Source organism: Chironomus tepperi, unplaced genomic scaffold (assembly GCF_022539635.2).
Source record: "Chironomus tepperi strain 1889 unplaced genomic scaffold, CSIRO-AGI_Ctep_v1 contig_454, whole genome shotgun sequence".
Taxonomy (NCBI): Eukaryota; Metazoa; Arthropoda; class Insecta; order Diptera; family Chironomidae; genus Chironomus; species Chironomus tepperi.
The window spans coordinates 105,059-131,056 of record NW_027226576.1 but is presented as its reverse complement, the minus strand read 5'-3'; the positions used below and the strand labels follow the sequence as shown (position 1 = coordinate 131,056).

Below are 25,998 nucleotides of genomic sequence, written 5' to 3'. Positions count from 1 at the left end.
ATTGAAGATTCTTGTTTCGTCGAAATTGAAGATTCATGTCCAAATATCTAAGCATTAATCGATGTCCAACTCGAGAAAATTTAATTCAAATATACTTTGGTGATTGTTTACAATTTTGACACAAAATTTGATTGATTATTTTTTGATAAACTTTTACAAAAATTTTGCAATAAACTTATTTATACTTATCAATACAGATATAATATTTTGAGGACTTACTTAAAAGTACATTTTTAATGTATTAAAGTCAATATGTAGCCATAAATTAGCAAAAACTTTTGATTCTCTAAAGTGTGAACCGGAATTTGTGGCTTTGGGGAATAGATAATACACAATGAAGTGATTACACAATTATAGAGTAAAGTTGGACCTAAAGTACAAGACGATATGTGTGTCTAAGAACCGAATAACCATTAACTTTTTATAGCACCATCTAGTGGTGGGGACGCTATACATGTTTTTTTTTTCACATATTAAGTATATCGTCGTGATCGCATAAAAGAGTTATGGAATCAGGAATGGAATATATAATATACAATGAAGTGATTACACAATTGGGGAGTTAAGTTGAAGTTTAATTGATTTCCTGAATTTACGTTATAAGCCAGTGACTTATCGGAAGAAAAAAGTTTTCAAAATCGTAAAAAAAGGCTTATTAACGTAGTGACTAAGTAAAGATCTTAAAAATTATTAATTTCTTCTAGTATTTACTGATTGCTTATATCCGAATATGTCATTTAAAAGCGGAAAAATTATTTTATCTAGTTTAATTAATGACTTTTATTTTAGTGGCTTATAACAAAATTTTTTCCAGAGTCAAATTTCCTTACTAAGCCAGTGGCTTAGTTCATTAAATCCGCTACATTGTCCTCCGAGGGATAATACTCTAATGTACCTGTTACTAAACTTCCGCGTGTCATCCAGCTTAATGCAGCTTTGATTATCTACGAAAACCTTTGTTGATTCTTTAAGATCAACCTGCAAGTCTTTGTATATGCCTTTAAGCCATGTTAATTCTTGACATCCTACTCTAAATGCTCAGTATTCTTTATTTACCATAAAGGTATTTTGATTTACAAATGAAAATTGATACAATTGAATTTTTTGGTACACAGTATTCTTAAAACACATTATTAAAAACACATCATACTCAGCTTCCGTTCATGATAGTAATACGCATGCCTGGTTACGACAACACGGGACAACACCATGAATATGTATCCACTATTTGACTTGCGATCAACTTTGCTGTCGACCAAATTTGCATCTGTGTATGCTATAAGAAATAATTCATTAAGATATACTTTTTGTTGACTTAATATAGACACACATGTCAATATCAGCAATATCAGGTCTCGTATTGGTCGATAAATATAACAGTTGTCAAATAATCTTTTGAAAGATTTTGTTATCAACCAACAATTCATCACATATTAACTTTTCGTAACCAGTTCCTAATCGTAATTTTGATACTTTAGCATTTGATAATACACAATCATTCAAAATCTTGTCAATGTAATTTGTCTGACTAAGATAACACAAAATTTCATTCTGTGCCTCTCTCAACTTCCATTCAAAGAAAATGCTTAATGTCACCAAGATTCGTCATCTCGAATTAAGATCCAATCTTATTTGCTGTATTGTACCAATTTCCTTTAAATTGTTATTTGCCACACTTATATCATCGACATAAATATATATTTAGCTCGAAGATACATCATTCACTTTCATATATAAGCACTTGTCGAATTTGCTTTGCTTATGACGGCTTATGACCTTCTTACCCTTAAAAAAAACTTTGATCGATTCGATCGCGCGATTGATCGAGAAATGATCGATCGATCACGATTATTCTTCATTTTTGATCGATCGATCATCGGTCATTCGATCTCAAAATGGAAAAAGTGATCGAATGAACGACGATCTTTCCAAAAATTTTCAATTTTCTGCTTTTATTACATCTATCTAAACCTGTTCCTCCATCTCATGATGCTAATATAAAATGAAAACGGCTTCTTATGAACTTTATGGATGAAAAAAAACCATAAAAATTAATAAAATAAAACCATTCGCAAAAGTATTATAAGCTTACTAAGAACTAACGGGCTGTTTCATTAAAGTGGATTATCCTCGAATTCAGATTATCCACTTTAGTTTTTTGAAAATATCTCCGACAATAAGTAGGGCTCTACTGACTTGCAGTGGCTGTCATCAATGATTTTTTTTTGCATATTGCATAAAGGTTTTTATGAACAGAGCATCCGAAAAAAAATATAACAACGGTAGTTTTGAGTGCATCTTAGTGATGTTGTTGATGAATGTTTTCTGATCATTGATCGTTGAAGGTCCATGCTTTTAAATTTCGTACTAACAAATTTGGAACTAACTTTACACACTTTCGATGATTCATTCTTCTTCTAGAGCCAGTTAGTATTTTAAACGGATAACAATGGAAAAATGTGATGGTGTTAGTTTTGTGCCGAAGTTTGTCTGCATACCACATATATAAAAATATTGAAAGGGTATTTCATCGTAAAATTTAGCTGTATTTAAGCATTGATGTATTAGTTACATTTTCGGTTAATGTTTTTGGCGAATTTGTTCATATGATTTTCGACATTCTGGTAAAAAAATTAATTTTTGTTTTGAAATATTGCGCTAAACTTTTAACAAAAAGTTTTTAATACTGTAAGTTCTACACCGTAAAAAAAATAGTAAAAGAATGAATATAAACTGTGTAATTTGTTCTGATTTATTTATTCCTGCAGATAGTGTGTTTTCCACTCAATGTGGACATGTTTTTCACCATGGTAAGTGATTATAAAAGATCCATCCTTCAAAGAATATGAAAAAGAATAAATGTTTTTAGCTTGTCTTATACAATGGATGGAACGAAAAAAAGATTGTCCACAATGTCGTCAAAAATGCACGGAAAAAAGTATTTTCAGGATATATTTTAATACAACTAATCTTGACTCAAGCTTAAATTCTGCAAATTTGGTACATACTGTTGATAATCTTACATTTAAAATAAGAGAACAAGATATATCGCTTCGAAATTTAGAAGAAGAGAAAAAAAAACTTGAAGAAAATTTGCATACTAAAGAGTACGTATAATGTTAATGAATAAATCATACATATTAGTTGTTTATTTATTATTATTTTTAGAAAAAAAATTAAGAGTTTGGATGCATCTGTATCTCATTTTAATCAAGTAATATCTACAATAAAACATGAAAGAGATATGCTTATTAATCAACGAATGAATTACAAAGCTATTGAAGCTGAAAATTTGGAATTGAAAGCTAAACTTAATTTATTGCAAATAGTTGAAAGTATTATGACCGCATCACAAAAAGAGATAGATGATATAATGAGACAAAACTTAAGCTCAAAAGACTTGACAATGATGCTAGGAGCATTAAGACGCGAACTGAATAACACAGAAAGTAGAAAAAATGAATTGAGGAGACAATTGCAGAGCGTTAGAAATGATTTGCGTTCTGAACAGGAGGAAAGAAAAAAGCTTGAGGAAGAATTAAGTAAAATGGAAAGTGAGAATCATTTGATTATGAATAAATTTAAACGAGTAAAAATTGATCAAAATATTTCACCTATTGTGAATAACCAAGACGTTTATGATACTCCAGAAGTAGTTAAAAAGTCACGTCAAGCTTTTTTAAAAATTGATTGTCAAAATACGCCATCTCCATTGAATGCAGATGAATTCAATAAGAGGATTCAGAATATTCAGGAATCTAACTCTCCATATTTTAAAGTTAAAAAAACTAGTATCGGTTTAGCACCTATTCTCAAGAATCCAAAGCAGCAAAAGGGAGTTTTAAATCGACCACCAAATAAAGATGTAACAAAATTGTCAATTTTCAAAAAACCTCGAATCGCACATGAATCTTTTCCAAAACTAAGCAGTGATATTTTTTATAATGGAATAGGCGGTACATCAAAAATTTTGCAGTCTGATTTGACAACAAATTCTTACGAGAAGTGATCTGAAATCTTTCATTATACTAGCACATGTACAATTTTTTGATGGCCTTAATATCCAGAAATAATAAAGTTGCGTTGCGACACTGACTGGTAGTTTTGTAAAATTTAAAAATTGTAAAAAAAATTCCAGGTACATTCTTATATTGACTGAAGCTGAACTTACATACTTAAATAAACTGTTATTCAAAAAAAAATTCTTTAATCTGTTCAAGAATTATTAATGATTTTTTATCATTTTATTTTTCAAATGTTTTCACATTTTACAATTTAATAGATGCTCGTTTCTTGTCCTTATTTTCCTGTGCTCGTTTTTCTGCATCTTCACGAGACAAGTTATTCTTTTTAGAAAAACGTAAATTTCTAAGGAATTTAGCATCCATCTGTAAAAATTAAATAGTATAATTAGTATAAGAATCATTAATAATTTAGATTTAAAAACTTACACCAACAGTAGATTCATGTCGCTTGCGTTGTGGACGCTTTATTCCATTTTTATGGGCTTTTTGATTCTGATTATGATTGGTATGATTTTTCGACTTAGCCATTGTTGCTGAAATTGTAAAAAATATAGGTTAGAAATGAAATTTTTACAAAATTATAATGATTTTCAAATATTTTCAATATAACTTGACAATTAATGTAGAAAAGATCAATAAACAAATCCATTTGAATAATTAAAATGAAAGGAATAAACTTTAAATTGAGTAAATTAAATATTTTGTGTAAATTCACAACCTTTTGAAACGAAATCCAAAGAGAAAGGAATGAAAACATACGAAATTTCAATTTCGAAAATTTAAATTCCAAACGTTTTTTTATAAAACGGCAATTCTACGGAAGTGATTTACCTAACAAAAATTTTGACATTAAACCAGCTAACTTAGACATTTTAGTCTTTCCGTAAAATGGAATGGAATCCATTTTCTATAAGCGTTATTCTATATACTATATGCAATCAATTGTAAGCGTTGCGTTGTTTCAAAATAATGATTGTGCTAGTAAAATTTGCATGCCTATTGTTATCTATCTAGCGGGAACATCATTAAGGAAAGGTTGGACGTATTACATTATGAGGCTTTACACGTGGAAATGAAAAGTAGATAAGCATTTTAGAAAATCTAGATAAATATATTTTATTAGTGAAATACATCTTAAGATGAATTTTTTGAAAATGCACTTCTGTGGACTTGCTTTTAAATTTACAAATTTTAATATTCGAAATTTCGATATCATTTTTCAACGTATAAAAAATATTCAAATTAAACTTTAGCTCTGTCACATTCTTTTATTGTGAATTTTCTGAATTTTTTTAAAATTCTTCCAGTTTTCTTTATAAAATAATTATCTATCATATATAAATGGATGACGATTGGGGTAAAATTTAAATACATTTGATCATTAGTCTTTAGTAGTCAGTCTAAAAATGATTGAATCTTCAAACAAAGATGTTGGCAAGAAATACAATCAAAGTCTAAGTTTTAAATTTTCCACTACCTATATTTATAGAAAAAATTGCAGATAATCCTAAATCAAAAATAGCTTCTGATGTAAATAAATGGGCAGGAGAAGATGAAGAAGATCCAAAAGTAAGTAGTGTCAATTCATTAATTGTTTTAGACCCTTAGAAAGTAGGTTAACTTTCACGTATTCATTTCTATGATGATTTTTAAATGTGTAAATGTATTTGTTGTTTATAAGTAGTATAAAAAATATTACATTATTTTCAGGATAGCTGGGAAGATGCTTTAGAAGATGAAAAAAAGGACGAGGAAAAAATGGAAATTCCAGTTAAAATTAAGAAAACTGCACAACAGAGAATAGCTGAAAAAGAAGTAAATTTAATTGTCAATATTTATTATTTTCAACAATTTTTACGAAAGGAAAAGATACTATTGTATTTACCAGTATTAACTTTGTCTGTTCGGCTGTCTGCCGCGTAACTACTAAGAGTTCAAATATTTAATATAAAAACATTTCTAATAACTAGGGTGATTTTTAAATGGCTTTTTATACAAGAAAATGATATTAACCGATAAAAATCAGCTTCACCCTATGCTCAGTTTCATCGAGTTATTAGGTATGTTGCTGGACTTTTAAAAAATCTTAAAACCCAGTTAAAAACGATAACCAATCACAAAAAAAAAATTAAAAATTAATCAGCAAATAAGTTAGTTTAAGTCGATTCGAGAGCCTTAAGTATGTTTTCTTGATTAAAGAATTTACTCCATTTTTAAAGCTCTTTCGTGACCCAAGTAAATTGTTTACAAAAATATATAATTCTCATATAAAAAATAACATTGGCCTACCCTAAAATGTTGTTCAACCCTCACTTTAGGGATTTATTACTCAAAATATGTGGTCATAAAATCGATGCTTCGCGTAACGTAATATGTGAATTACCCTTTATGAAATACTAATAATAAATGTTTAAAAATTTATTAAATGAATTGCTTCGGGCATTCGAGTAACTGGTTATTATCAATCTTATCTGTATGTTGAGAGCAGAAGAGACTTGAACTGTATTGGATTTTGTTACTTCAGACATAAACATAAAAGAGATATCTAGTTTGATAATTTAGGTTTCTACAATCATTTTATTTGTATTCTAATTTAATCCATTTTATAGAAAATGAAAAGGGAACAAGCAGAAAAGCTTAAACAAGAGGATGAAGATACAGCAAATTTAACACCTGAAGAAAAAATTCGTTTGCAAAAACTTCAGGAAGAAGAATACACAAGAGCTGCTCTCGATACTCTCGGATTAACATCAAATGCCGCAATTGATTCGTTTAATCCTAAAACAAAGGAAGAATTTGCAGAATTTGGTGATGTTTTGTGTAAAAAAATATCTCATTTTAAAGCACAGGACGAATATGTCACATTTTTAGATGATTTTGTGAGAAATTTGCTTGCTGGATGTAAGTATATTTGTCAAAATAACGTTATATTTGAGACTTTAGCTAATAAATATATTTTAGTGTCGTCAGTTAATATAAGAAAGGTGAAAACAACTATAGACAATTTATACTTAGAAAAACAAAAAATCGAAAAGGGTGATAAACAGAAAAAGAAGACAGGTGCAGGAAAAGTTAGAACAAAACTTCGCGTTGAAGATGATGTAAACTAAATAAATTAATTTTTATTTTCCTATCAATATTCTTAATTAACATTATTTTAAGGATGATTATGCATCAAGAGCTAACTACAGTGGCGGAGCATTTGAAGATGACGACTACGATGATTTTATGTGAATTAAAAAAGAATCTGCATCAGGTGCTGTATATATCTCACAAAGCCTTTGTTATAATGTTTAATTACTTAAAAGGAAAATTTTGCGTTTTTTCCTTATTTTCTTTCATATGGTTCAAATATCAAAGTATGTAAAGTTTAATTGTTATATACGAAAAATTATAATATCACTCGTTAGAAACTTTGAAAAGTAAAATAAACATTTGATTATGCAGAATAAACTTCTATATATTTGATCTATTCATTATTAGTCTTTCAATTATTAATTTAGATCATACATTAAGCAATGCACTGAAATGGACAAATTTGTAGCCCCCGTGACTGTCGTCAATTGTGTCCCTAGTCCACTACTAATTCGACCATCTGTCATGCCATCTCTAACAAGGTAGAGCCAAAAACGTCCATGTTTCATCCAACAGTGTTCTCATACTCAAGTTTTATTACTGGTCAAAACTACCGAAGACTTTATCGACTTGATTTTCTTTTTCTCAAAATTATCAAATTATTTTAAATTAAGTGCTTGGTATCAAAAAATTTCAGTGCACTTTATCTGTAGATTTAACCTACTGTACAGTGATCAGCTACTAATTGGGTGATTCTCTGGATAAGTCAAATTCGTCTAGTTCGTGTCTCAAAAACTACAAAATTTGCTTCATAGAAAAACATTACTTTAACTTATTAAACAAATTATATAATTTCTAATTTGATTATAATATTAATTATAATATCTCAAACTGTCTTTATTTTGTATTGTTAGTCTATAAGTAATTCCTGCAAAAACATAAAATCAAAAAATAAATTTTCTCATGGATTAGGAAAAAAGTTTCTCAGAATCACTAAAATTTCAATTTTTCTCTTTAATTAAAGATTTATGCAGCGTTTAAAGTGCAGCAAACGATAGTTTTAGGTGAAATACACTCGAAATAATAAGCCAGCCATAGTAACATGTAGAAAAAAGTGCAAAAAAATCATGTTGAAAATCGGAATTTAATATTTTGATTCCGAGAAACCGGCATAAAAATTGAAATATTTAATTAAATAAAGCATGACAGAAAAAAGTAATTATACAGAAATAAATATCTGCACGAACCCCGTAAGTATATATAAAGAACGGAGATATAAAATTGCCAGATTATGAGAAAAATTGATTCAAAGACGAAAATTTTGAAAAAATTTATTCAAAGAATCATCCAATTACAAGATGTCTGAATCAATTAATTTAAGTATGGTTTTGACAAAATTTGTGGCCATCAATTAAACGGACGTCTTTGTGATTTCTACATGTCGATAATTCATGAATTTATTGATTAGCTTCAGACTGTTCTGCGAAAACGATTTAGAATAGTTGGAAAGAACATACTCATCACCTCGTCTTGTCGGCTACCCATGTGAGCTTGCTTTGTTTCACAGTTTAAAGAATAAATAAACAGGCGACTGAAATACTTCGAGTCCGTGGAGAAATAAAAAATTACAAAAGTCCTCGTGTTATTGATCGAGGGACTTAAGCGCATTTTTGTCCCAGCGATCAGTAATTGATTAATAAGTCCCGATCTATAAAACGAGATTTAGTAGAATCCAGGTTAGTTTCCGAACCACAAAACGAGATCCAGGAAGATCCAGGTCATGTCTAGACCCACAAAATAAGATCCAGTAAGATCCAGGTCACTTTCAGACCCCATTAAGAAGATCCAGTAAGATCCAGGTCACTTCCAGACTCACAAAAACAAGATCCAGTTAATTCCAAGTCACCATACTAGAAATTTTTGAATTTCATCATCTAACGGATTTTCATAATTAAAACCTCATGCGTTTATTTGAAACTTTTAAATGCTCAGCGCCGCAATAACTTTATGGAACTGAACTTTTAAAACCATTCCGAGCTCTCTACGATGTCTAGTTAAAAAGTTTTTAGCGTCAGCCGAACGCCCGAACGAACGCACGAACAAAGTGATTTATTAACCTACCTTTTTGAAAAAAATTTCAAAAATGCACTAAAAAACATTAAACCATTGCTTGACTGAAAGCCAGTCAAAGGCATCAAGTATATCTTACCGATGTGTTTGGTTGTTACACCTAAGAATAACGCGTATGTATCGATTAACAATTTTATGAAAATCGTTTCTGTTTATAAAGTACATGCTTAATCGGTCTGCACATTTCAGGCCGTCGATTGTATCCTCAAATGTAAGTGAGGCTAATAAATTTTTGGATTCAATTTTTTTCTACTTTAGTTCTATGTGCTCATGTTTCACACATGGGTGATTCTCTAGATAAGTCAAATTCGTTTAATTCGTGTCTCAAAAACTACAAAATTTGCTTCATAAAAAAAAATTACTTTAACCTATTAAACAAATTAACAAATTGTTAATTTCGTTAAAATATTAATTATAATATCTCAATCTGTCTTTATTTTGTATTGTTAGTCTATAATTCCTGCAAAAACATAAAATCAAAAAATAAATTTTCTCATGGATTAGGAAAAAAGTTTCTCGGAATCAATAAAATTTCAATTTTTCTCTTTAATTAAGGATTTTTGCAGCGTTTAAAGAGCAACAAACGATAGTTTTACTCGAAATATCAAGTCAACCATAGTGACAAGTAGAATAAAGTGCTAAGGAAAGTACTAAGTAATAAGAACTAAGGATTTCAATCCAAGATTGATCAATACGGTAGTTTTGAGTGTTGATGCACTATGCATCTTTGTGAAAAAAATGTTTTCTGAACTTTCAAATCTTAATGCATAGCAAAACTCCTATTTTTTACATAAGGACTTAAAAGCACCATTTTTTTAAAACCACCATAATGCATTTTGCATGAAAAAAATCTATAAAGGCAGGGCTTTTGAATACAGCCTGGAAAATATTGGAATCAATAGTCAATGCTTTTTTACTCAACCATAAAATTCTCGATCACGATCAATTTTTGTGATCGTGATCGATCGATCATTATCTTTCAATGATCGATCGATCATTATCTTTCAATGATCGATCGATCATCGATCATTCGATCATTTTTCCATTTTGTGATCGAATGATCGATTGATCGATCGATCAAAAAAAAATATGATCGATTCGATCGCTCGATCGATCGATCTTTGAACGATTTTGATCGATTTTATCGATCTCGATCTCATCGATCACGATCATTGATCGTTGAAGGTCCACGCTTATTAGACTTTATGTTTCAAAATATGAAGTTAAAATCAAATTAGAAAAAAAATTCACGATAAATTTCACTGGTACAATCAAAAATTTAATGAATTTTTTATTTAAGTACCTAAAAAGTGATAATTTAAAGCAGATCCAAATATATTTGGGTTTACACCCAAATATTTGGGGTACCCCAAATAGTACGAAATACCCCAAATATTTGGGTATTTGTATTGACATCTCTAGTACTATCACAATTCATTCCGGAATTATTTTATTTACAATTCTTATTTTGTCTAACCGGGTCTAACCATATGGAGAAAATAAGAAAAATAAGAAATTACAAAAGTTCTTGTCCTTAACGAGTTCTAATTCGTAGATCTTTGAAAGGTATGTCTTTATCAGGGTTTAAAAGTTTATTTTAGAGCAAATCCATGAGTAAACGGAACTGAAAAATTTCGATGTGCAATATTTCTCAACTTGTCGTTTTTAATTTCCTAAAAATATCCATAATTACTAATATTTACAATTCGAACTTTAAGCATGTCATCAATTATTGCTGATGGAATGAAAAGCAATTATATTTGATGCTCTTATATCCCTACAAAATTAATTAAATTAATAAATTTGAAATGTTACGTTTTTCTTACGTTTTTACGTACGTAAAAATGTTAACCGAGTGACGCATTTTTCGCAATTTTAAGCTTAACTAAGTGTTTTAAACGCTTTAAATCCACAAAAAAGAATGCAAATCAAGTATTAGAAAAACTTTAGACGATATTTGCAATGCAAAGTTGAGCAATTAATGAAATATTTTAAATTTTGTAAAAAAAATTTTCATAAGATTAACCGAGTGACGGATGTTTTTTGACAATATCTCTCTTAATAGCCATTTATTCTTTACTTTTTTAAACAGGAAAGATGCAGACCAAGTTTTTATACATCCTTAGTTTTAAAAAATTAAGAATTGGGACGTATTTAAAGAAATAATGCAAATCAAAAACTTTTTATAGCATTTTTTCACTCATGGAAAATATTTAAAAATTTTAGGGTAAACAACCTATTTTTCTACAAACTCAACTTAGAACTTCAAGTGAAAAATTTTCATCTTTAAAGCAAACTTTTTCTATCACAACTTGGTAACCATACTTCTTTGAACTTTTAGTATAAACCAATACTTTTTGTTGTTATGCAGTACAAGATACCTAATTTTTTGGACGTTCAAATAAAAAACTTTACAAAGTAAATAATTTGTGTGAATCAACTTTTAATTTGAAATCAAAATAAATGCAAGAAATCCAAAAAAACTTAATTACAAATTCGATAGTACATTTTAAAATTCAGACAACTCATTTTTGCTCTTTAGTTTTTTCGATTTTTAAGGATTATTGGGAATATTTAAAAATTTTAGTTTAATTGCTTGATTTTGACACAATTTAAGATAAATTAGATACAATTCTTTTTCAATTAATTCTGTTCCAAAATAGTGTTTTCCAAATAATTAATTAATTTATAAATTCCAAATAAATGTGTTTAAAAAATTACGAAATTGTCTCTCTTAGCGCCATAAATTTTATACTGAATAAGGTAATAAATATATTATTATTATTAGTATTTCTTCAAAATTGATTTTACTGGTTTCTCGAAAAAAAATCTTGTTTCTCGATCAAAATAGAATAGTTAGAAAAAAGGAAAGCTACTTCAACAGCATAATTATCTAAGAAGACATGAACTGAACATAAAAGATTGTTTATCTTTTGATAACCAACCCCGAGAAACCAGTAGAGGTTACCTTTAATACATCAACTAATATGTGACACATAATATTACTGTTTTTGGTTACTTCTTATGCATCACATAAAATATTTTCAGGATTGACTTCTGACGATACTTGAGGGAAAAGTTGGGGTAACATTAAGCATTTCAAGTAAATCTCGACAAAAAGACACTTAAGGACATTTTTGCATTTTTTAAGTTATTTGTTTACAGAAAAAAATGTGTTTAGTGATTGTGATGTAAAATAGTTAAAAAATAGTGTTTTATGTCTTTATGTAGTTTAAAAGTGAAGTGAATAGGCTTTTGATAAGTCAAAGTAAAAGAAAATTAATAAATTTGGTAAGTAACATTAATTTCAGATACTTAAACTTTTAATATATTTAATAGGTTCAAATTATTTCATAATTTTTTTCATTTCTGTAGGAATTTCTCTAATTTTTTTCGTTTCTTTAGGTCTTTTCATAGTGTTTTACATTTTTTTAATTATAATGAACCTTTTATTTTTCAGAAGTTTATTTAGGAGATTTAATAATTTATTTTTTAGTGATCCTGGAATTATTTTACAAGTGTTTTTCAAGTTTTTAAGTGTATTATTAATTATGTATTGTTATACATAGGGATTTCAATCCAGGGACAAAATCTCAATCCCGGGATTACGGGATTTGAAAATTTTAATCCCGGGATCCCGGGATTGGACCATGAAAAAAATATCAAGTTTTTAGTCGAATTCCAGGGCAAATGTAATACTAATATTTTTATTAAAACCGTTACTGACGAAGAATTTTAGGGATTTGGTAATTTGAGCTTACGAAGCCATTAATAACTTTCTTTGTGTACCAGCTAATTTAAAAATTTTTGGACTCAATTGTGTATGAGCTTCTCGCTGACATTTCTGATTATTAAATTTATGAATTAACCTTGTTTAAGATAATCAAATTAACATTTTTGTTGAAAAATATTGTAACGGTTGGCCATAAATTTGAATTTTTTCAACGAAATTTAGTAGGCAAAATTAATGTAAACAAACAAAGATTCATTGAAAACTAATTAATGAAATAGAATTAAACTAATATTTAGGCAAAAAATGATTAAATGAATTTAATTCTGTGCGATGATCGATTTTAATCAAAGGTAATGGAATAGATTTACCCTGAATTTACGTTATAAACCAGTGGCTTATCGGAAGAAAAAAGTTTTCAAAATCGTAAAAAAAGGCTTAATAACGAGTAATGGCTTAGTAAAAAATGTAAACAAATGAAGCAAAAACGAAAATTTTCATAGAAATCTTAAAAATTATCAATTTTTTCTGGTCCTTACTGATTGTTTATATCCGAATATGTCATTTAAAATCGGAAAATTTATTTTATCTAGTTTAATTAATGACTTTTTGGTAATGGCTTATTAACGGATACAAAATTTTTCAGAGTCAAATTTCTTTACTAAGCCAGTGGCTTAGTAACGGGTAGTGGCTTATAACGTAAATTCAGGGTAGTGATTTTTTTTCAATCCAAATTTTTGTTGCATTCACATAAATTCTTCTATAATATTTAAATTATGAAAAACCGTTATTGAAATTTCCTCAAATTTTCGACCAGGCCGATGTATTATTAAGTATTATGAATTTTCAGAGAATAAAGTTGTAATTGCAAATTTTACAGTTAATTAATAGATTAAGTGTATTTTAATTTATTATTTTTATGGGAACATGCTGGAATAAGAAAGCAATGTGTCATGTCTTCAAGTTAACTTACGAGTCAGGTTGAAGTAATCATTATAAATAAGCTTGGAGTTAACTTAGTGTTACCTTGAAGTTACCTCAAGGTTACATCATAAGTAATTCCTATGACATACTATAGGATAATGTATTGAAGACTAGCTTGCGCGCGGACAAAGTATGACTTAAGTCAGTACATCAGACTGCCTAATATCATTTACTTCTTGACTTTTAAACTTTACTTGAAGTGTGACTTTTACATTACTTGTGTTTCTCGGTAACAATTTATGAACAAACAATTGTCATTGGATTGTTTGAAAGCTTTTTTCAATTCTTTTTTTTTCTGAATTCAAGTTATTCATGCAATAATTGACCACCTAAAACTTCGATTGAATCAAACGATATCAACCTTATATCTTAGATCTTGCATACGTGGTAATAAATATAAAACCGATAAAACCCCAATATTTACACCAATAAAAAACTTTAACGTTAAATAAAATGATATGAGATATCAATAAAAAAAATATAGAGATGTAGATAGTAGGCAAAAATGATGCAGGGAATCATATTTATCTAACACCCTTATAATTTTTACCCTACAGATTTGAAATTTGTTTCCGTTTTCTGTTCTTTTATTCTTTGAACTGTTTTTTTTATTGTAACATAATTGGATGTAGATTATTTGCTTGAATGAACATCATTCCTTGTTTATTTAATTTCTATGTTGGAAATTTGTGAATAGAATAATAAAACACGAGTAAATAATTTACACTTGTCACAGTCTTTATTCATGTCTATTTGAACTAGATTTATGAAAAAGAGGAAAATTAGAGTAATACAAAGATGTAATACAATTTAATCAAAACTGCAAACAATGCAAATGTTCAAAAACAAAATAGTTTTTTTTTATATATTTCAGAACTGATACGTATTTTTCATTTTTATTATTGAATGAATGACTTCATTATTGACGAATTTACTTGAAGGAGAAAATCCTACTTTCGGTATCATGCATGAGACATAAATTTTGATATTGACTGTCTTTAAGAATGATTAGTATTTTATTTTTTTTTTAAATTACCTATAAATTTTCCAAAAATTTTGACTTTGAGTTAATATTTCTCTTTATTAGAGAAATCTATAGTTCTTCGTAAAATATTGAGCTATATCATTTTGTCTAATTCTCAGATGTTGTTATGACTTATTTAGTGAGATATTTTTATTTTAAATGCCTGTTGCTTGGATACAACGGGTTGAATTTTAACTTTTGAAGTAGAATTTTCAACATTCTAGACTGTTTTACAAAACTTTACCGTCCTTACATCATGTAATATTCAATCTTATAACTTTAGCCGATCAATCATGCCTACAGTTTTTTAATTAAACTTAAAATTGAAATTTTATGCAGTTTTTTTAAAAGCTACACAAATCCGCAAAAACGTACTGAATTTTGATTTCGGTTTTTGCTGAAATTATAGCTTGATTAGGTAAATTGATAACAACGAAATCATTACCCTGAATTTACGTTATAAGCCAGTGGCTTATTGGAAGAAAAAGTTTTCAAAATCTCAAAAAAAAGCCTAATAACGAGTAGTGGCTTAGTAAAGAAATGTAAACAAATGAAGAAAATTGAAAATTTTCATGGAAATTTTAAAAATTATTAATGTTTTCTAGTGCTAACTGATTGTCAATGTCTAAATATATCATTTAAAATCAATTAAATTATTTTATCTAGTTTAATTAATGGCATTTTGGTAGTGGCTTATTAACGAATCCAAAAATTTTTTTCAGTCTCAGGAAAAATTCTGTATCTGTTAATAAGCCACTACCAAAAAGTCATTAATTAAACTAGATAAAATAAATTTTCCGATTTTAAATGACATATTCGATTAAAAACAAACTATAAGGACTAGAAGAAATTAATAATTTTTAATATTTCCATGAAAATTTTAGTTTTTTCTTCATTTGTTTACATTTTTTACTAAGCCATTACTCGTTATTAAGCCTTTTTTTGCGATTTTGAAAACTTTTTTCTTCCGATAAGCCACTGGCTTATAACGTAAATTCAGGGTAGCTAAAAAAATTACAAAAGCACTCGTTCTTATCGAGTCATTTCAGCGCATTTTTGTCCCAGCGATGAGTAATTGATTAATAAATCAATTTCAGATCTAAAAACGAGATCCAGTAAGATCCAGGTCACTTCCAGACCTAAAAGATCCAGTAAGATCCATATAAGTAAATTCCAAGTCACCATACTAGAAATTTAGGAACTTCATCATTTAACGGATTTTCATAATTTAAACCACATAACGGTCAAAAAAAAATTCAAACATTATTCAGTAAACACTGTAAAACATCGAAAAACATGAAGAACACTGTAAAACAATGAAAAAACGTGTTGTTTTTGTTGTTGATTTATGGTTAAATCTACAGATAAAGTGCACTGAAATTTTTCGATACAAAAATTTTTAACAGTGTAAACAAATTTTTAAGTTCTTTTTTCTCTAAATCTGTTTGCTTAAAGTATATCGTGACCAGGAATTTCGATTAAGATTTTAATTACCATTGTGTTGCTCTCATTATTTAAAGACAAAAGTGTCTAGTTCCTTTTAAAATCGAAATTAAATTTTGTAAACAACGAAAATTGTTTTGCAATAATGAGTTGAAATATTAACCGAGAAACGCTATTTTTGATGAAATTCTCATTAACTAGACATGTTTAACAGGGATATTGAGCATGAAACTGAAGCATATAACACCGAAAATTGAAAAAATGAGTTTTCTGTTGTCAAACATTTGTCTAAATTTGGAAAACTAAAAATGAAAAAAAGAGTAATTTTTATCTATTAACCGAGAAACATTTTTAAATTGAAATAACTCTTTAACTAAAGCTTCAAATTAGCTGATTACTACTCAAAATTATAGATTCTACATTTCTTTTTATGTTAAATACCAAAATGCATATGTAAAGCACTTAATTTTGAAAAATTTTGTGAAAAAGAAAATCAAGTCGAAAAAGTCTTCGGTAGATTTAACCTTATATGAAAATCAAAAATTTATTAATTATAGTAGTTATGCGTTGATTTGAAACTTTTAAATGCCCGATGCCACAATGATCTAGAATCGAAAAAATGTTCACAAATTTTTTTCATTGAAAATAAACTTGATCTTTGTTAGGCTGTATTGAAGATGGTATTGGTAACTATCTCTGGGCGAAATATAAGAATTCAAATCGTTGTCTAACTTATCTAAATTAATTTTGAATTTCACAAAATTTTTGTTCACAATTTCAGCGAAATTTTTGTCGTTAATTTTTTTCTGTGAATTAGACCGGTTTTACTTACTTTTAATAGATTTCCATCTTTTAAATCATCAATAGTTTACAATAAAATGAGAAAACCGTAGCATATAATAGTAAAAATGCTTAAAAAATACCTCTGAAAGTTCTTATGATACAATGAGAGACAAGCGAAACTAGGAAGAAGACATAGTTTGAGCTTTGATGTTGATGTGATCTTAAATTTTTTAGTAAATTTTTTTGCGTTAATAAACGTCGTTTGCCAGTAATTTTTTCATTAAATGTTCACATTTTGCTAAACCATCAGTAATCTTTAAAAGAAGTTAAGAAAAAACACTTAGAACACTTAAAACACCAAGAAAATTGCGAATTTTCTAAATGTAAAAATAACGGTTATTTTGTTTTTAAAAATTTCATGTTTCCAAAAGTAAATACCGCAATTTTGATTTGTGAACATTTTTTTTGTTTCTAGATCATTGTGGATGCGCCAATAACTTAATGGAACTGATCTTTTAAAACTATTCCGAGCTCTCTACGATGTCTAGATTAAAAGTTTTTGTTGGCAGCCGACCGAACGAACAGACAAAGTGATTTATTAAGCTACCTTTTTGAAAAAAGTTTCAAAAATGCGCTAAAAAGATAACACTAAAGTTCTGACATTATTTGATAAGTTATAGTTTGAAATTTTAACAAATCAGATTTTTTAAAAACGGCAATATTAGAGACATACCGTAGATAATTTTTTTTTCTGAATTCAACCAATCTGTGGAATTGCTTATAGGTTTATTTTATTTTTAGTGCATTTTTGAAAAAAAAAGGCGCCTAATAAAACACTTTGTTCTACTGGCTATGTAAGGGACAAGATCTCGGCAACCAGACATCGTAGAAAGCTCTATTTTAAGCATTCGCTTTTTGGATATGGAATCGCAAATACATCTCTATATATGTTAACTAAAGATTTTTCATATCAGTTTCAAGTTTGAATCAATATATATATATGTGGTCATACAAAAAAATGACGGTTATTTTTTGAAAAGGCACTAACTCAATGACAAAATTTACAGTACCTATAATATTGAATTTCAAATGACGGTTATGAAATTTTTATTTATCAACACGTATACATTGATTGCGACGAATGCTTGAGTGTTACATTTGTGTATCCTAGAAGTTACGTTTCTTTAAATCGACTGTTCTTTAAATCGATTGACAAATAATGCAAAAAATTATTTGTTTACATTTTTCGTAACGGTTATCTGAAATTCAAATTTATCTTTTGTCAATGTATTAGTTTTGTTTGGGGCGATTTTTTTCTGTATGACCACATATATATATTGGTTTGAATTTTTCAAATTGTTATAAAATTTGAATTTTAAAAAACTGTTAGATGATAAAATTCTTTAAAGTTTTTGAATTTCAGAAGAATTGTATATTAAAGGATCTTATTTTTTAATTGAGTGTAATTTGCATATTGATTCGCGTTCTCATTGCACATCTCCTTAACTATGTCTCACTTACTTACTTTCTTGGCAAAGGCGCACGGGGGCCCGTTGCCGCATTTAGAATTCGTCGGAAGCTGGATTTGTCTTTAGATAACTGCTGCAAGATTCTAATTCACAGCACTTTTGTATCGGGTGGTTTAGAAATTCGTTATTTTGCGCAACGCAATAAGTGAACGGCCCCATACTGTCATTTCTGTGTTTTTTTTTTTTAATTTGATTTCAATTAGGGGTTTCAATCCCGAAATCCCGCATCCCGGGATCCCGGACGTTTTTCTGGTCCCGCAATCCCGGGATTGTAGAAGCTTCAATTCAAAGGGATTGAGAATTAATATGATGTTGATAAAAAACTTCAAGTTTAAAGTCAAAAATTTTAAAAAAATTTAAGATTCACACGTTTGAAAATCAAGTCTAATAATATAATATAGTAATTTCATCCACAATTTTAGAAGTTGAAGTTGATCATGAGGCTTTACAGTATCAAGTAACAAAAATTGATTGAAACTTTCTTTAAAAATTCATGTTATATTGTTAATATTTTGAAAGGCCAAAAATTAAATTTATTTGTATGTAATTTCTTAAAATTCTGTTACGGCGTACCAAAGATCTCAAAAATTTAGGCAAATTCTGTGTTGGTTATGCTTTCTTGATATCGGGATTTCCCGGGGAATCCCGAAAAATCCCGAGATCCCGAAAATTCTATTCCCGATCCCAAAAATCTATTGAGATGAGGATTTTGAGAAGGCATGATGTTGATATCTTGTTTTCGGCTTTGAAAACACAAATATTGGCAATTTTTTGGCATTAACTTGTGTCATTGACTATTTAAACTACATTTTTGTCTACTGGAAATGATTTTTTTAGCCACAAAATTTCTAATAAAACTATTAGTATTACATTTGCATTGAAATGCGGCTAAAACTTGATATTTTTTTCTTCATCCAATCCCGGGATCCCGGGATTGAGATTTCAATATTAAGGTTCACGCTTTTATTTTACATTTAAAAATCTCAGACTGGAATCTAAATATTATTTTCTACTTTTATTGTACCTCAATTGAAACCCATAAAGCGTATCTTTAAGAAAAAAAAATTTACAATTTAGTTTTGTTTTTTTTTTGGCATTTTTCGAATGTGAACTTTTAGAATTTTAGACATTAAGTACACTTTGACGATATCAATTGTTAGTTATTATAAGAGCGTTTATATTCTCATTAGATTCATAATTACAAACGAGAAGACATTAAAAAACAGTTTAATAAAAAGAACATGATTACAAGCGATTACTAAATACCCCATAACCATCACTTAACAATAAGTTTTTCTCACAATTTTCGATGGCCTAGATTCGAATTTAATCCTAGATTGCAATATCTAGAACCAGAAGATTCTGAATTGTCATTTTGTTGAAAACTGTATTTTAAGTGCTAAATGTCAAAAAGAAAATTTCTACAGCATAAACTGTGTGGGTTACCTTTACAACCAAGCCCATATAAAGCGACAATAATGGATATTTTATTTGAAAAATATTTAAAACCACATAAAAGGATTTAAGTATGCTGCAAAAAAGATTAAAAATATCCAAATATTATTTCTTTAACAATGAAATTTTACAATTGTCGTTTCTCGCATTTTAATAATCATAAATCAAATTACATATTATTCTGACCTGGTCGGAAAAAAATTCTTCTTCAGTAACGCATAGGAGTGATTCCACAGATAAATTTTTTCACTCAAAATGATTTTTCTCTTAATTTACTCACTTTTTCACTACTTTTAATATCCATTTGCTACTGTTATATGTTATCTTTTAACTTCAATTTTCTTTAATTAAGGATATATTTCCATTTTTATACCCGTTACTTATACTTTTTTTGGAATTTGTTGTTTTTGACATCATTCAAAAGCAAAATTTAGACTATTTAAACACTTTTACAGCTTCTTTGGTAGTCTAATCGATAGTTCCTTATGGGTGATTCTCTGGATAAGTCAAATTCGTCTAATTCGTGTCTCAAAAACTACAAAATTTGCTTCATAGAAAAACATTATTTTAACTTATTAAACAAATTAAATAATTTCTAATTTGATTATAATATTAATTATAATATCTCAAACTGTCTTTATTTTGTATTGTTAGTCTATAAGTAATTCCTGCAAAAACATAAAATCAAAAAATGAATTTTCTCATGGATTAGGAAAAAAGTTTCTCGGAATCACTAAAATTTCAATTTTTCTCTTTAATTAAAGATTTATGCAGCGTTTAAAGTGCAGCAAACGATAGTTTTAGGTGAAATACACTCAAAATAGTAAGCCAACCATAGTGACATGTAGAATAAAGTGCAAAAAAATCATGTTGAAAATAGGAAATAGAAAATAGAAAATTTTTAATTTTCTGTTAGTTTTAATCATTTTTAACCAAAGAAATTAGATTTAAAAATTTCATATATTGGCCCCCCGCATAACAGACTTTTACCAAAGTAATTATACAGAAATAAATATCTGCCCGAACCCCGTAAGTATATATAAAGAACGAAGATATAAATTTGCCAGATTATGAGAAAAATTGATTCAAAGACGAAAATTTTGAGAAAATATATCCAAAGAATCATCCTTTTCTAATATATCTTATATTGTGCTTATTAGGGCTCAAAATCAAGCTTTTAAGCTAAAATTATTAAAAATTCTCAATGTTGAAAAAAAGAATAAATAACGAAATTCCTAATCCGTGCGAAAACAAATTTTTAAAATCATAATTATAATTAACAGTAATTGATATTTAGAATGCTGTTTATGATATTAAGTGAGTAGATAAAGATGTTTATCTGGTATTCTTGAAGTGTCAACTAAATTAAATGTCATTTTGGAAATGATTAAATTTTAAAGAACACAGATTATTCAAGTAAAAATTTTCAAAATTCAGCCAATCTGTGGAAATACTCATAGTTATTGCTAATTTACTCGAATATTTCCATTATGCAATATGTTTTTATATTTTAATCCTATAGAACTTGCCAAGACAAACAATTTGGTACCAATTTTATACACTTTCGATGCTTGGTTCCTTTGTTAGAGCAGTTTATATGACCGTTACTGACGAAGAATTTTAGGGATTTGGCCATTTGAGCTTACAAAGTCATTAGAAACTTTTTTTGTGTACCAGCTAATTTAAAAATTTTAGGACTCAATTGTTCATGAGCTTTTTACTGATATTGCTGACTACTAAATTCATGAATTAAACTTAGGTGTTTCTTTGGATAAATTTTTTCAAAATTTTCGACTTTGAATTAATTTTTCTCATAATCTGGCAATTTTATAGCTCCATTCTTTATATACACTTACGGGATTTTTGCAGATCTTTATTTATGTACAATTATTTTTTACCGTCATGCTTTATTTAATTAAATATTTCAATTTATGTAACGGTTGGCCATAAATTTGAATTTTTTCAAGGAATTTAGTAAGAAAATTATTGTAAACAAACAAAGATTCATTAAAAACTAATTAATAAAATAGAATTGAACTAATATTCATACAGAAAATGATCAAATGAATTGAATTCTGTGCGATAATCGATTTTAATCAAAGGTAATGGAATAGATTTAGTGATTTTTTTAAAAACAAATTTTTGTTGCATTCACACAAATTGTTCAATAATATTTGAATTATGAAAAACCGTTATTGAAATTTCCTAAAATTTTCTACCAGGCCGATTCAAAATTATGTATTGCAAAGAATGATAACTTTATGTTTAAAATTTCAATTTAAGTGTCGTACGAAATAAATTTAAAGTAATTTATCAAAACCAAACAATTATTTAAACTTAATATACCAATTTAAAGAGATAGAGTCAAATTTTGAAAAAGTAAGTATCTCATAAGTTCTGGAATTAAATTTTTTCGTTACAACAAAATAGGAAGATAACTTTAAGAAAATGCAATAAAATTCAAATTTCACTTTTGAAATGATTCTTTAAATATGTACCTAAAAGTGAAAACATCATAAAAATGTAGGAAGCAAATAATATGAGGATTACAAAAAAACAGTGGTTGATTTTCTATCTTTGTTCATATTTCGAAATGAGAGAAACGGCAAATAAATAAAACATCTAATGAATGGAAAATTTGTTGCGTAGAGAACTTCCGTTTCGTCTTCAACAAAGTTTTTAGATGAGGGTTAAAAAGAAAGGAAAATTTGTACGTTTTGGAATTGCCAATGGAATACTTGAATATTTTACTAAAGTGACAAACGAAGCGTAAATAATCCGAATCATCCTACGTAAGGGGTCGTTAACAAATGACGTACAACCTCTGAAGTAGTTGAGCTCTGTATGTCGTTCGTTCGTTCGGCTGTCAATGAAAGTTTTTATCTAGAATGGTTTTAATACTTCAGTTCCATAAAGTTATTGCGGCGCCGGACATTTAAAAGTTTCAAATCAACGCATTAATAAAAAATCAATATAATATATTAACCATTTTTCATTTTGATAAACAAAAACAACATATTTATTGTTTTTGCAGTGTTTCCGTACAAATCGATAAATGAATTTTCGCTTAACTTCTTTTGATATTCAACTATTTATTTGATTCATGTTTTATAATATTTTGACATTCAACAATAGGTTCACATCGTACAAACATAGATCGTTGCCTGTCATCAGAGTATTATATGCTGACACGAAGAAAAATTTGAAGAAAACACTTCTGCTTGATATGAATGAACAATTGAATTATGAAATTTATATCAATCGTGTACTGATCTTCAGGAGATGTAAAGACTAATAACTATTCTAGGAAGACACATTTGAACTGACAATAGTTAACATAGCCTTTTGCTATATAATCAAATGAGAAAAAAACTGAATGAGATTAATCAAAGCAATTGTTTTATGTTTTACAAAACTAAAGAACGATTAAAAATAAAAAAAGCAAAAACACAAATTTGTAAAAATCTTAAAAAAAAAAAAACTTTCGTTAGCACAAAGAAATGTAGAAAACTAATCAATAATAATAATAATATAATCCTTTATTTTCTGAAATCGGAGCATGTTGACGTATTAACCTAATCGGTATTAAAATAAATATTATATATAAGAATGAAATTTGTTAACGTGAGATTAATAAATACTTTAAATGAAATTAAGGCCTTAAATTTTTTCAAAAAAAAAAAAAAAAGAAAATCAAATGATAAATTTAAAAGAAAAACTATCTAAAAAATTATTTAAATTTTTAAATATCCCTCAATCTCATGAAATCCATTTTTTGCTTGAAATGCAAATTTAAACTGCTTTTAGGCTTAATCATCAAATGTTAAGTCTTAAAAATAAACTAAATAAAATTACTTTATAATTTTTATTAACTATTATTTGGATGATTTTTGAAAAAAAAAAAAAAAAATATTTCGGTCGAAATAAAAAAATGAATTTTTTTTCTTTTTCAAACTGTTTGTACTTGGAGCAAGAACAAGTAAAGTAAAGAATTGATGTAATGATGCCCTCAAGGGATCTTGTAAAATACTATTTACGCATCACAATTAACACCAACAATAGTATTTGATAAATACGAAGCTCAAAAATATAGGGGAAACATTTTAGTGAATGTTAAAATGCACAAGAAATATTTGCGAAGAGTAAACATGCCATAGATTTGTTGTAATTCAATCAGCATAGATTAACATATATAAATATATTTTGGCAAGAGAAAAATAACTTTCAAAGCGCATGTACATAACCAAATTTAATCTTTTGTAAGTATTTAATTTAACAGCAGAAATTTTCTATAAATTTAAAAAGAATGAAATGAGCATGTAAAAAAAGTAGTTAGAGAAAATTTTAAGGAAAATTGAATCTAGCGTATTAACAAAAAGGGATTTGCACTTTGTTCAGACGCAAGGAAAAACTATTTAACCAGACAAAAGAGCTCGGATTTGTTGTAATGATAAAGTCAGTAAATAAAGCAGTTAGAAAGCTTTAAATAATAGGTAATAAAAGATTTTTAAAGAGATAAAAATAATTCGAAATGGCAAAAAAATTTTGATGCAAAATATTCAAAAATCAAACTCAGAAATCTATCAATATTTGAGCTAATATCAAAAGAATCATACGAATATACGAATAAAATTGATAATGATAACTGCGGGATGTATCGTATAGGTATATATAAAGCAATAAACAATACAGTTAATCCTCCGCTCAGCCTCATATTCTTAATTGTGAATAAAAATTTCCAAATCTTATTTGCAGCAATTTTTTATGCATACATTTTCTTTCTTATTGTACAATTAATAATTTATTGATATGAAAAAGCTTATACCAACCGATTTAAAAAATATATTTTTTATAACATCGATGAAATTCTGATATTTTCAAATAAATGCCGAAAACCATCAACTCACTACTTTTCATTTTTAAAAATTTATCGTGTCACGGTTTTTAAAAAGCAATATAACATGGAAGACAATTTAACGAATATTTATTAGGTGTAAATTAATTCGATCTTACCTATATCTTATCAAATTTTAATATACTAATTTTTTTAGTTACACTTAATGATTACAAAATCTACCTTTTTTATCTAAAAGATTAATGAAATTATCATAATAATTTTGCTTATGACGTTTGACAAACCTGATCAATAAATTGAACTTTAATTGTTTATAGATAAATCAAGAAAATTTATTAATTTGCAAGAGACAAACAAATTATTTATTTGAAAGAGAAAAAAAGGCAATTTGTTGCAGCGTGTATGAAAGTAGAATCTGCATTTATTATAAATGTAAATTGAGAAAAGAAAAATTAATGCCTTAAAGAAGAGGATTGAGATTTTATTGCTTTACTCTTGTTGCAAAAAGGTTCAATTACTCCTGTTAAATGAAAATGCTGCCAGGTTCGAATTGATGAAAATAATCGATTTCTCATATCATAAATGGTAGGCAAAGTTGCTTCCGATCTTCAAATAACCAGAAGTGAAAAATTGTTGAAAATTAAAATAATATCTTTTATTTTTGTTTTATTTGCAATTTCGCTTACTAAAAGTAAATAATGCTTAATAAATTTGCCTGGAGAAATATTTTTCCAATAAAGGTATTAAGCATGCATACCCGAAGAATTTCATTAAAAATTCTGCATGAATAACAAAACAAAAATCATTAACTTGTATTTTTAGATATCTTGCAACAAATTTTGAGTTGCAAATCATTTTTATTCTAATTCTTTAGATATTACGGCTAATTAACTTAATACTTTTTAGGGGCCGTTCACTTGTTACGTTCGCTTTTCAGGGGGGAGGGGGGGTCTAGGATTTTGTAA

At 27.8% G+C, this 25,998-nt stretch overlaps 2 protein-coding genes and 1 long non-coding RNA gene across 4 annotated transcripts; 2 read left to right on the top strand and 1 right to left on the bottom strand.

Moving 5' to 3' along the window:
• Window positions 1-1,014: 1,014 nt before the first annotated feature.
• On the bottom strand, window positions 1,015-2,602 carry LOC139098845 (uncharacterized). Its single transcript, XR_011545234.1, has 2 exons — window positions 1,331-2,602; window positions 1,015-1,276 (listed from the first exon to the last, which is right to left on the bottom strand). It is a non-coding gene; the product is annotated as an uncharacterized lncRNA (long non-coding RNA).
• On the top strand, window positions 2,588-4,095 carry LOC139098844 (E3 ubiquitin-protein ligase TRAIP-like). Of its 2 annotated transcripts, XM_070651188.1 has the most exons (4): window positions 2,588-2,688; window positions 2,769-2,810; window positions 2,870-3,107; window positions 3,169-4,095. In XM_070651188.1, the coding sequence occupies exons 3-4, from the start codon at window positions 2,887-2,889 to the stop codon at window positions 4,007-4,009; spliced, it is 1,062 nt and encodes a 353-aa protein (XP_070507289.1). In that variant the 5' UTR covers window positions 2,588-2,688; window positions 2,769-2,810; window positions 2,870-2,886; the 3' UTR covers window positions 4,010-4,095. The 2 variants fall into 2 exon arrangements, with proteins under 2 accessions (XP_070507289.1, XP_070507288.1); XM_070651187.1 differs by lacking the exon at window positions 2,588-2,688 and having other exon boundaries at window positions 2,694-2,810.
• A 1,158-nt stretch (window positions 4,096-5,253) lies between these two features.
• eIF3j (eukaryotic translation initiation factor 3 subunit j) lies at window positions 5,254-7,501 on the top strand. The gene is made up of 6 exons (XM_070651172.1): window positions 5,254-5,382; window positions 5,515-5,594; window positions 5,736-5,840; window positions 6,635-6,926; window positions 6,987-7,126; window positions 7,188-7,501. The coding sequence occupies exons 1-6, from the start codon at window positions 5,367-5,369 to the stop codon at window positions 7,257-7,259; spliced, it is 705 nt and encodes a 234-aa protein (XP_070507273.1). The 5' UTR covers window positions 5,254-5,366; the 3' UTR covers window positions 7,260-7,501.
• Window positions 7,502-25,998: the final 18,497 nt, after the last annotated feature.

Coding starts and splice junctions, on each gene's coding strand:
- LOC139098844 (XM_070651187.1), top strand. CDS start 2,723: ATGAATATAAACTGTGTAATTTGTTCTGATTTATTTATTCCTGCAGAT. Junction 2,811..2,869: donor TGGACATGTTTTTCACCATG/GTAAGTGATTAT, acceptor AAATGTTTTTAG/CTTGTCTTATACAATGGATG. Junction 3,108..3,168: donor GAAAATTTGCATACTAAAGA/GTACGTATAATG, acceptor TATTATTTTTAG/AAAAAAAATTAAGAGTTTGG.
- eIF3j (XM_070651172.1), top strand. Junction 5,841..6,634: donor AGAGAATAGCTGAAAAAGAA/GTAAATTTAATT, acceptor TCCATTTTATAG/AAAATGAAAAGGGAACAAGC. Junction 7,127..7,187: donor AACTTCGCGTTGAAGATGAT/GTAAACTAAATA, acceptor CATTATTTTAAG/GATGATTATGCATCAAGAGC.